Source organism: Lycium barbarum, chromosome 6, assembly GCF_019175385.1.
Source record: "Lycium barbarum isolate Lr01 chromosome 6, ASM1917538v2, whole genome shotgun sequence".
Classification (NCBI taxonomy): Eukaryota; Viridiplantae; Streptophyta; class Magnoliopsida; order Solanales; family Solanaceae; genus Lycium; species Lycium barbarum.
In genome coordinates, this window is record NC_083342.1 from 120,167,505 (window position 1) to 120,180,216 (window position 12,712).

General features: G+C 32.1%; 1 protein-coding gene across 1 annotated transcript; it reads left to right on the forward strand.

The window, feature by feature from the left end:
* Positions 1-3,430: 3,430 nt before the first annotated feature.
* LOC132645930 (zinc finger protein GAI-ASSOCIATED FACTOR 1-like) lies at positions 3,431-8,438 on the forward strand. The gene is made up of 3 exons (XM_060363190.1): positions 3,431-3,966; positions 5,650-6,046; positions 7,471-8,438. Exons 1-3 carry the CDS (start codon positions 3,816-3,818, stop codon positions 8,252-8,254), a joined length of 1,332 nt encoding a protein of 443 aa, XP_060219173.1. The 5' UTR covers positions 3,431-3,815; the 3' UTR covers positions 8,255-8,438.
* The last annotated feature ends 4,274 nt before the right edge of the window (positions 8,439-12,712 follow it).

A 12,712-nucleotide genomic window follows, 5' to 3' on the forward strand; every position in this document is an offset into this window, starting at 1 on the left:
GCATTTAGCATTGAGTGAACCTTGTAATATTAGATGTTTCAGTATATAAATGATAGTTTCATGATTCATTCTTTTATACATGGTAAACATATATCGACATATGAAAAACTTTGTCCTCAGTTTTAGTAGTTTAATCTATTTTACGTGTAAAAAGCAAGATAAACCAACAAAGTCGAAATAATAACCAACTCCATTTAATTTGATTTGGTTCATTTAGCAAACGAACATAATTGATTATTTGTTTTTAAGTAAAAAATGAATCACAACAATTCATGAATACCTCTATTGCTAAGATATTGCAACTATACACAAATTACACCGAATGTTAAAATATCTTGAAGATTAAAGAAAATGGCTTAGCAGAATCCTAAACTTGTCCTTTTTTACTATTTTGGCACATCAACTGAGTATTGTTCCTATTGAATTCATGAACTCATCCTCAAGTGTGTCTATTAAACTCTCTAAATCTGATTTTTATTAGAAACAAAAATTAAATTATGGTAATGAAGGTGAAGTAATATTTTAAACGTGTGGTAAGTTATTCTTTAGGTCATGGATGTGTCAGTTTCTGCTGGTTTTGCTCTTCCACTGCCAGCTTAATTAAGAGCTTACTCTTTTTTTTCCTTCTCAATTGCTGTTAATCTTAGCTAAAATATGGCATAATTAAATTAGAATATATATATTAGCATGTCGCTATATTGAAGATAGAATACTATGTAAGCCAGATTGTGTTTGATAGACACACCTAAGGACGAGTTCAGAAGTTCAATAGAAACAACTCTTAGTTAAGGTGCCAAAATAAAAAAATAAAAAAATTCAGGGGCGACATATGGATTAAGCCAAAAAAAAAAAACGTTATAACATCAAAATGTATGTTGCAAATTTGAACTCAGCATGTGAACAGGAGTGAGGATCTTTTGGTGCTGACGGTCCTTTGCAGGCTTTATCGTGGTCCTTTTTTACAAAATAATAAATTTATGGGTCAAGTTTTATATTTAAAAATTTTTGAAATCACGATTTGAAATTTCAAATCCTACTTTTTGGAGAATTTGAGATTTGAGTTGAAATTTTGTGCAGATTTCATAAACAAACGTTGATTTGAAATTAAAATATGAAATTAGGCTCCAAAATCGCATACACCTACTTAGCCAGCGTTTGGCCATAGATTCCCAAAAAAAAAAAATTGAAAAACTTGATTTGGGTGAAGTTTTTCAAGTGTTGAAAATGTGTTTGGCCATAGTTTTTGAAAATATCTTTCACCTTTTGTTTTGAAAAACATGAAACATTACTTATACCTATAAGTTCTAAAAACTATCAAGAATACTCAATTGTACAAACACATACATACTTCCTAATCCCAAATTATGCCGAACATGATATTTTAATAATAACTGCTAATAACACACTTACTAGCTAGTAGCTACTACAATTCAAATAACAATACAAAGATCCATTTTTATCTTCGCAATGAATTACTACAGTTGACAAAATAATTTTCCCTAGGTTTCTTCTTCTCCTGTTTGGGCAGAGCTTAGCTCGTTCACTTTATAGAAGATACTGCTTTAATTGTGGAAACATGGTATATACGGCTTTAATGGAGGAACATGATAGATATAATTAGTTGGATCATAAATAGATAGGGTTTTTTTTATAAAATACAAAAGTTTGGGGTAGTTTTTAGAAGTTTTGAAAAGGCCAAAATATAGATTTTTGCCCAAAAACAGGTTTGAGCCAGAATTTGAGATTTAAAAATTTATTTTCAAAATCTATTGAAATTTTTATGGCCAAATAAATCTTCAAAATGTGCTCTCAAAATCTATGACCAAACGAGAGCTTAAAATGTGGGGTGAGGATTTGATTCAGTGCCCACCCGTGAGAAGTGAGGATCTTTTGGTCATTTTGACGGGCCTTTGCAGGCTTTAGGTAATCTGGTGGTTTTGAAATAACTATAGGGACAAATCAGGAAATAGATTGCTTTTGTTAGACCATTATCAGAAACGGACAAATCGGCAAAAATAGAAAAAAGCTCTCTCGCTCGCCAAGCAATATCCAAAAAGCTGTCTTTTCTTTGTAAAGTTTAGTTTATAAGTACCCCATGGACTTTTATCTTTTCTAAAATTCATGGTCCCAGAATTTTTTTAATATGACAAGAACAGCATATATTTTATTTTCCTCGTATTGTATGTGGAAATGGGGGTAACTTTGTGTTGAATTCAAACTATTATGAATGAATAATACAACCGCATCTAATGTACTACATAAGGATGCCATCTTAGTAGAAGTTCAATTATATCTTCCATTCATACTTATGGATGTTTCCTCATATATATAGGCAAGATGATCATCTGGATGGGTTAAACTGAATTTTAACGAATCAAAATAAGGTGATTTAATAAATTGGTCGGTTATGAGCTGAGATAAACTAGGTCAATATGAACTAAATGACGGCTCAATGCACAACTGTCCAACTTTTACATATTTTAAATTTATTTATTTATTTAATTATATTTGTTTAGTTATAATATAACTTTGTCTTATTATGACTATATATGACATATATCAAACATAAAAAGGACCTTTCAAAATTATTTTGACAAGATTTACCGTGGGTCAATATGGGATACATCTTTAGCCTAAATAAATCCAACTTTTAATTAGGTGAATTGGACGAATCATTAATCCCTCCAAACTTGGGCAAGTTGGACGGTCATATTTTTATCTACTAATTTTATCACGATGAGATGGAATGCAGTCTCGGGGATACACCATTATCCTAATACTACTACTCGAAAAACAAGGACTAATGTTAATCAAAACCAAGAGCATTTTCTAATTAATATTTTTAACTAATACCATTAGATAAAGAAGCAGTAAATATCTAAAGTTAAACTAGACTATCATTCCCAAGGGAGTAGTTTGCAGATATATAATCTTAATTGTCTATTTGAATTCAAAGATTCTAACCACTTGTCTTTTGTTATTAGAAGTCACAATCAAGAGCCCGTTTGGATTGGCTTACAGCTTAAAGCTGTTTGCACCTTATAAGCTGAAAAAAATAAGTTGAGGTAGTCTAACTTATTTTTTTTGGCTTATAAGCTGTTTTCAGCTTATAAGCTGCTTTAGATAAACTAAGTCAAATGGGTCCAATTATTTTTTTGAGCTTATTTTAAGCATAAAATGACTTTAAGCTGGCCAGTCAAACACTCAAAAAAGCTGAAAACAGCTTATAAGCCAACTTATAAGCCAATCCAAACGGGCTCCAAATTATGACTAGATTAAATATTTAACTATGAGAAAAGAATCAATAACAAAATAAACTTGGACGAAGAAAGCAAATGGCAATTCCAAAATTATCACATAAGCGGATAAGCCTAAGGTTACATTCACATGTATTCATACACTCACAAACTGTTGTACAGTGGTATCACATACAAGAAGGCCAAATTAAATTACAATTCCTTTGTTTCTATCTTGTGACAGCAAGAACTCAACCCCACCCAAACTCTCTCTCCTCTGTTTCTATAATTACCAGAAATCAGGGAGAATTTTCTGGTTCTTGTCTTTGTCTTCTAAACAGCAAATCCTAAGTTTTGTTAGTTTCTAAAACCTTAAGGTATTAAAGCAAGGAGCCAAAGAACCAAAAAAAAAAAAAAAATCCAAAGAGATTAGCCTCATTAATTGATCAAATTACAGAATTAAGCTGAACAAGCTTGAAAAGGGTCTTTTCTTGAAGACAAACATAAAGGGTTCCTTCCAGAAAGATCTCCTTTTTAGCCTTCTTAAGCAGCTTTCTTTCATTATTCACTCTTCCAAAAATGTCAAACCTCTCTTCTGGGAATAGTAGTGCAGGTACAGAAGAAGCAGATGAAACTTCCAACATGTTGTCTAGTACAAGTAATGGATCTAGTGTTCATCAAGAACAAGCTCTTCCTAATAAGAAGAGAAGGAAATTACCTGGAAATCCTGGTAAGTTAAATTTATTTCACCTGGCTCCATTTTTCACCTTGTTTTATAGTTTTACCACGTTTAATTTTATCTTCTTCTTTGATAGTGGTTTCAAGAGTTTTTGTTTATGATGGTTTAATTTGATTAGTTTATAGCTTTCAGATTAATTTTGTGTTACAAAATAGCTAGCTAGCGGTATAGTACTTGGATCACTCTCTGATATAGTTTACTTCATAATCAGGCTCCAGTATCATTCTCAGATTAAAACAGGCTAGCTTAATTTAATATCAGACTCGAGTCAGATTTATAGATTAAAACAAGTTAAGAAGCTTGATAACTTCAATATGGGAAAGTAGATTCGATTTGTTTGACGACAGATATTCATGCAGAAAGGATTGAATTTTACCCACTTCAATTCGTTCTCTTTAATTTCTTTTTCTTAAATGGTATACATATGGCGTAGAATTGTGTGTTTATATAATCTATAAATCACGACTTCGAGCCGTGGAATCAGATCACTAATATTTTTATTCGGGTACATACACGGCGTATAACCCATCCTCTTGCAGCTCACTACAACAAAATATGTTTTTAGCGGCAACTAAAATTGCGGCAATAACTTAATTGCAGCTAATTATATTCTAGAATCAATTATTACCGGCAATACTAAACTTTAGCCCTAACAATAAATGTCGCTAAAGGCTTTAGCGACCTTGGATCTAATGACATTAACCAATTGCTGGTAAATGTTTTTGTGGCAATAACTATTGTCGTTAAAAGGAAAATATATTGCTACTAAAAGTCTCTTTTGGTGTAGTGTTGGAATGAAATCCTTCACCGGATCTGTGTGAATCCGAAATATTTTGTGCACCGGACTGCCTTTTTAAATCTATTTGTTTAAAGATAAAAAAAGGGATTTAGGGAGATTGGGAAGTGATAAGTATATGTTGGTAGTTGAAGGGTTAAATACTTCAATTATTGGATGGGGAATTCAATAATTGGAGCAAACTGTTGCATGCTGGCTTGGATTGTCATATTCATATAGTACATATTACTATTCCCTTTTTGTTTTTGTTTTTATTTTTAAGTGTTCAGAAAAGAACCAACTATGTATATATTTCCTATGCATGCATGGATCGTCATGTCTGCATCTTCTCTCAATTTCTCTGAAAATATGTTTTTTTTAAACATGTAAGCATTTGAAAATTTCTAGAAGTTCGATGAAGAAAAGTTGTTCTATACAGAAATCATTTAGTAGTATCATTTGTAAAGATAATGATATTTATTATATATAAAGAGATATACGTAAGATCTTTTATAAGTCGGAAATACATATGGATTGCCTCGTCATCCTAAGAAAAAGTACATACTACTTCATTTAGTGAGTATTAAATTGACCTCGTAATTTATATGGCGTGGACTTTCTCAACCAATTCTCCGTTCAAGTTTTTTGATCTTTTCGGGTACTGGATGTTTGGCATAACAAAAAGTGTTTTATGAATCGTCTATAATATTTTTTACTTATGTGCGAAAGTCTTTTTTTGTTTTAACAAATATCCCACCTGTTACTTCAAATTCAACTTATGTTATAATTTTTTTATTAGACTGTATGACTGTATATAATTTAAATTCGTTAGATAAAGCATATTGTCGTTATTAGGTTGTCAATATATGATTAAATTTGTTTGAGATATACTTATGCAGATCCTAGTGCAGAAGTTATTGCCTTATCACCAAAAACCCTAATGGCGACAAATAGGTTCATCTGTGAAGTGTGCAATAAAGGCTTCCAAAGGGAACAAAACCTTCAATTACACAGGAGAGGACATAATCTACCATGGAAACTAAAACAGAAAACAAGCACTGAGATAAAGAAACGAGTGTATATTTGCCCTGAACCTTCGTGTATCCACCATAATCCTGCTCGTGCTCTTGGGGATCTCACGGGGATTAAGAAACATTTTTCTCGTAAACATGGAGAAAAGAAATGGAAATGTGACAAGTGCTCCAAAAAGTATGCAGTGCAATCTGACTGGAAAGCCCATTCTAAAACTTGTGGCACAAAGGAGTACAAATGTGACTGTGGTACCATCTTCTCCAGGTTAATTTTATTCTTTTCGAAGATTAGAGGAGTAATAAGCAGTAGCAATTTACATGCTGAAATCCCATTTATAAGATTAAATTATTCGAGAAAGTTTAAATTTATTTTCTTAATCGTATGTTTAACATGTTCTCTAGTCTCTCACTTGTAGGCTTGATTTTTATGAGTCACACAAGTGAATTTTTTTATATTAATAGGCGAGAATGAAATTGAATTTAAGATCTTTGCCTATACTCTGATATTATGTTAGACTATACGACCTCGTTTTAAACCATATAAAATTTGTACTAGCTATTTCAGTGTAGCATCTAGAAAAAGATGTAGGACCCTCAATCATGCATCGACCTTACTTTGAAGTGTCATCGACACTTCATCAGTACTTTTTTCACATAGAAGACTTTTGATGTTTGTACTTTTAACATTACAAAATTTTAGGTCTCCAAAATGACTAATATATGTACTACTCCGATCCCTCCGTACCAATTTAATTAAGTGTTTTTATTTTACTTTTTAGTTTATCTAAAAAAGAATATATTTTTTTATATGTAGTATATTGACAATTCAAACATTTTAGATGCTAAATTTATAAAATACAAGATTCAAAAGATATTTTAATACATTATACACATCTTTAAATTAGGATCATAAGATTCAAAAATCTCTTTATGTTTTAAACTTCGTGCCTAGTTAAACTAAGACACTTAAATTGGGACTGAGGAAATGCCATTTAGAACCAAGTTCATGAGATCATACTTTTGATGTTTGTTTGGGTGCAAAAGATATTTAGTAGGCGTTTGGCCATAAGAATTATTCACTTTATTCCGGATTTTTTTTTCACTTTTTTTACTTTTCAGCGTTTGGTCATAAGAATTCCGAATACAACTTGAAGTTATATTCTGGAATATCAAAAACTCCAAAAACTTGTTTTTAAAAAAAATCACTTTTTTCACTTTTTTACAACTACATTTCACCAAAAACTACAATTTCAAAAATTATAGTAAACACAACTCCAACTCCATCTCCGAAATTCTAAAAAAAGTGAAATTTCTTTTGATTTCTATGGACAAACGGGGCTTAAAACCTGTTATCAACAGTTACGATCTGACAACAATAGCGATTAAAAAACCGACTTATGGCTGTCAGAAGATAAAAGTCAAAGAATAAATTAGTATCATAGGTTAGTAGCTTCTTTGGTCATCTCTGCAAGAAATTGACTTCTGAACTGTTTGTTTGGCTATACTATATTAAACCTGTCATAGACGATTAGAAGAGTACGAATTAGTTAGGCCATCCAAGATTAATAAACATAGGTAATAGGAGTATATATCATCACCTCTGCAAACGCAATTTTTTTAATTTCTAATTTGGTCACTACATGTAATTGACTATCGATGGCCTATTTGATTATGTTGTGTTATGCGCAGGAAGGATAGCTTTGTGACTCACAGAGCCTTTTGTGATGCTCTAGCTGAAGAAAACAACAAAGTAAACCAAGTTTTAGCTTCAACCACACCACCTTCCACTGGCACTGGCAGCACCAATATTAACAAATTAGTGCCTGCTGAACTCATGTCCAGTACTTGCATGTTGAGCTTACCAAAAATCAGGAACTCAAACATGAAAACTTTACCTCAAGAACTCATTCAAACTCCTCCAAGACACTTAAACCCTGCAGGAAGCATGTTTTCCTCTTCTTCTAGCTTTAAGCTAGGCACGAATTCATCGAATATGTCATCAGCAACAGCATTGTTACAACAAGCAGCTCAAATGGGTGCAAATGTGAGCAGTAGCATGAACTCTCCGATAATGGTGCAAAAAGGGTGCCCTTCTCTGTTTAATGGCATGCAACTTCCAATTCAAAGTAATCATGGATTTGTTGGGTCTATGTTACAACAAAATGGTTCTCGCGGAATTCTGATTTCAGAACTAATGGACTCGAATAATACAGGTGATGATCATCAGAAATCTTCAAGAATGCTGAATGAGGGGTTGCATGGTTTATTTAATGAAAAACAGAGATTACTGAATAAGGAAGGCCATAGTAATGATAGCTTGACTCATGATTTTCTTGGGATAGGAGGCATGACACAAATGAATTTACATGAAATGCATCAGCAGCAGCAGCAGCAGCAAGAAATGAGTACTTTTGAACAGCAAAAAATTAGTCAGCAAAATATTCCAGGAGTAGACTCCATGTGGGATGATTGAAAGAATTACTGAATTCGGAAGACGGAAATCTTTTTATATGTATGTAGAGGCGAAGCTAGAATTTGAAGTTTATGAATTCGATATTTTAAGCTTTTTAGTTATTGAATTCTAAATTAGTAATAATTTGTACATATTGAATGAATGAATTTCTTAAGACAAATACGTGATTTGGACCAAAATGAAATTAGCAGCATGTGATAGTGATTCTCTGCTATATATGTATATGTTATAATTTATAAAGTTAGATAGTTTGATTCCATGATATAATTTGTCTTAGTGAAATATCACAAATTACAATCGAGAAAATAAAATGAACAAAAAAATATATATATTCAGATTGAGGCGCGAATATCTCACTATTTTCAAGGAGATTCAAGCCCACTGTAATATAATAATGTCGTGTGACTCGAATAACTCTAAACTAGTTGAAGAGTCCAAAACTTCACCATTAAAAACACCTTCCTCCAACATAAAAATTACTCTCTTTTTATAATCAAAAAGTTGAAGACTTAGAATATTTGAAAATCTAATATGCAGGATACATTCACTAGTGTCGTAGATCCCCGAATTTGACCGTAATCAGCCACTATTGGATGTTCTGCCTTTTTTTTAAGATGACCTTGTGTTAGGATAGAGGCAAAATACCATTAGGGTTCGTTTGGTAGATAGTCGAAAATATCCCGGGATTATAATCCCGAGACTAATTTATTCCATCTATTGGGATTATTTTATACCATCTTTTAGATGGTATAAAATAATCTCAGTATAAGTGGGATAAGAAGGCATAAGCTGGGATATCCCAGCACTAATTTTTGTACCATGTTTATCCCGGGACTAATTTATACCTTCTACCGAACATGGTATAAAAATTAGTGCTGAGATATCCCAGCTTATACCTTCTACCAAACGACCCCTTAGTGTTTATGGGGGCATAGTGAAATTTAAACTCTGCCTTGTGAATTTTTTTTAAAATTTTGACTGTGTGGGGGTTCGAACCTAGAACCCAAGTGTTTCAGCCGAAGAGCAAAATTTAAAGATTTCAAATATGAGGGGCAAAATTTAAAGATCACCCCAAAAGAAGGGCAATTATGCGAATTGCCCATTGACAAATCCAACAACGAGAAATTTGGGCCGTCGGATGAAGAACTTTGAGGCCCAAAGAAACTTCACACTAAAGCCCAAAAGAAAATGGCTCCACATTTGACTGCTTGGCCAAAATTATTTATAGCCGTTAATTAATGCTACATATTATAGACTAACCTAGACGGCGCTTTGGGTTATACCGTGTATCTATGTATATGTAGCTGTGTACAATTGTAAAGATTTATGTATTGATAGTGAGAGTATATATATATATTTTATACTGCTAATAAACATACCTAAATTTGCACTGTCGATGCATATATATAGATGAACATTAATACAGTATACACAAATGTTATTTTTTATTAAGTGGAATTATGTGACCATGATAAAACAGTGAAAAGTAAAAGGAGTCTAAAAGTGACACGTGGCCAAAAACATAATTAATACCTGCCACTTGAAGTGACATCATCTGTTTTGATGCAATTTTTATGAGCAGGGGCAAAATAGGAAAAGTGCGAATATATTTAATACTAAGCTACAATAAGATTCTACTTTTAACTAATGGAATTATTCAATGGCAACTGCTTTGACCAAATTGCCCTTTGTTGCCCTTGGTCGACGATCCACTTCTTCAACTCATGCTTTTATATAGTTTAGTTTTTAAAAAAGGGAATTTGTCTATTACAAATTAAATTGCACGAATTGTCCTTCAAATAGGCTGGTATTTAAATTTTGCCTTTAGCAATTAATTTTAGGAATAATTTCAATAATATACAATCCAACATAAAATATTATATCCACGTAGTTATATTTTTAATTTACATCTGTATAGCCAACTTTTTTTACAATAGTATTTATACACACGATATACAACATTATACACTTACTGTAAATAATGTGTCGATCTTATATAAAAGTGTATGATAATGTATAAAAGGGTTATTTTGGGTAATATTAAAAATATGAGTCATTTCAGGTAAATATTTTTCCAAATAGATGTAGGCTGTTATTTTTCCTAAATTTTATGCCTAGTGACCATAAGTTTTTAATGGTGCGGAACATAACTTGTGAGATATTATGATGCAGAAATATAAATTTATACCCTAGATTTTTTTATGTTTTTTTAGGGACAAAAATTAAACAACAATGCAAAATAAGGGCATAAGTGACAACGAGACTAAAAAATGTGGAGAAAGTTTTGGTTGGACCTATAGCACAAAATAAAATATGGAATATCCAATAAAACCGTTAGAAAAACAACGCAATAAAAGAAAGTGAATACTTTGATCTACCAACAAAGGGGGCCACTTTTTTTGGACAGCCATTCAAAAATGCTACAAATGCAGCGCGTGGTATAGAAATTCAACTGAATGAATCCACCATTATTGACTTAATGAGGGATACTTTGAGAATTACATAGATATTGCTTAATTTTTTAATACGGGGTCCACATTTTTCTTGTTTGGTTCTCCAATTGAAAGATTTGAAATACACTTTCTCCTACCGAGTTTCATGTCACCATTTCTTTCTAATCAACAACATAGAAAAGTGGGCCCCAACTTATTTTTTTTATTTTTCTACTATTATAGAAAAGTGGGAAGAGTGGGCCCCACTTTTTAATTTTTTATAATTTACTATTATAGAAGACCGTTTATATTTCGTCTTCTTGATGTTATTCCTCATTATTAGTGTTAGACGTATGGTATAAGTTTTAAATCTTTTGGTTTTATGACTTCTTTAGCAGTTTTTGTGTTCAATTTAAATCGTTATTTCTTTTTTTCCGAACTTCTCTTCTTTACATTTTCTCCAAGCGTACCTTTACTATTTTCTGAACTTATTATCATTATTTAAATATTCTTTTTTTTTTTTTTTTGCAATTATCTCCTAATTCTCCACGCGGACCCCACTTTCATTTTTTTTAATCTCTACTATTATAGAAGAGTGGACGCCACTTTTTTTTTTTTTTTTTTTTTTTACAATTTTTCTACTATTAAAGAAGATTGGGGCCCACTTTTTTTTTTTTTTTTTTAGTGACTGGCGACGAAACATGGGTAAACCCATGCTTCTATATAGTAGAAATATATTTGTCGGCTTTGTTAGTTGGACGGACGCCTATTTAAGTTACTTCCTCCGTCTCAATATATGTGACACCATCTAACTAGGCACATAATTTAAGAAAGAAGGAATTTTTTTGAAATTTGTGGTCCAAAAGAACATTTTTTGCGTGGATTGTCCTTCAAATTGTTGGTCTTTAATTTTTGCTCGCTTAAGAAGTGACCGAAAATACCTAGAGATTCTGGGTTCGAACCCTGGTTTAGTAAAAAAAAAATCGCAATGCGAGGCTTAGCGAAAATTCTTCCAAAGGCAAAAGTTTGCTTTGTGAAATTTTGTAAGGCAGATTTTTTTCTGCCTTGCAACTTTTTTTTTATACTCTGCTGGGGTTTGAATCCAGAATCTCATGGGTATCTTTAGCCACTTACAATGCCATAGGCAAAAATTAAAGACCAACAATTCGAGGGACAAAATTTAAAGACCACCCCCGAATAAGGCCATTTGTGCAAATGACCTCCAAAACAAACCTTAGATATTTGTGTGGCTGAAAATTATCTCATAAAGTTAAATTATTTCTAAATATAGAAAGATGCATTCTTTTTTAGTCAGACTAAAAAAAAAGTGTGCCATATAAATTGAAATAGAGAGAGTAATATAAAAGAAAAGGTATATAAAAATATGTACTAAAAACTTATTCTTATAAATATATAAAAGTAATATAAATGGGTACAAATATTTTCTCAGTTTTGATTTGTTTTTGTTTGATACTTTTCGCTTAATATAAAATCAAATATAATATCAATAACATACCCCGTGTAATCTTACAAGTGAGGTATGAGAAAGGTACACACGTAGGCCCTACCCCTATGAAGGTAGAGAGGTTATTTAAAAAAAACTCTCAGCTAAAGTACAACAATTCAAAGCAAGTTTGAAAAGGAAGTACACTAGTGAAGAAATCATGTTGAAAACATGGAGAAAAGAACATAAACGACAACAAATAATACGATAATCGAAGCAAAAAAACAACATGTGATATTAAAAAATCAAAGAATAAGTTGACAGGAAAGTAGTAATAATAATAATACTGACAATGCTTGATAGTCTACTAACCTTCTAGCTAATCCTCGACCGTCATATCCTCCTATCTAGGGTCATGTCCTTGGTAAGCTGCAGTGCTTCATGTCCTATCTAATCACCCCTCTCTACCGATACCTCTTGACCCACCATAGCCAATTCCCGTCACTTCTTTGCTGGGCATATGTACATCACCTCTTCATATGACCAAATCATCTGAGTCTCACTTTCCACATTGTCACTCCC

Excerpts from the sequence above, each read along its gene's own strand:
- LOC132645930 (XM_060363190.1), top strand. The coding sequence starts at position 3,816 with ATGTCAAACCTCTCTTCTGGGAATAGTAGTGCAGGTACAGAAGAAGCA. Across the intron at positions 3,967-5,649 it reads GAAATTACCTGGAAATCCTG|ATCCTAGTGCAGAAGTTATT; the intron begins GTAAGTTAAATT and ends ATACTTATGCAG. Across the intron at positions 6,047-7,470 it reads TGTGGTACCATCTTCTCCAG|GAAGGATAGCTTTGTGACTC; the intron begins GTTAATTTTATT and ends TGTTATGCGCAG.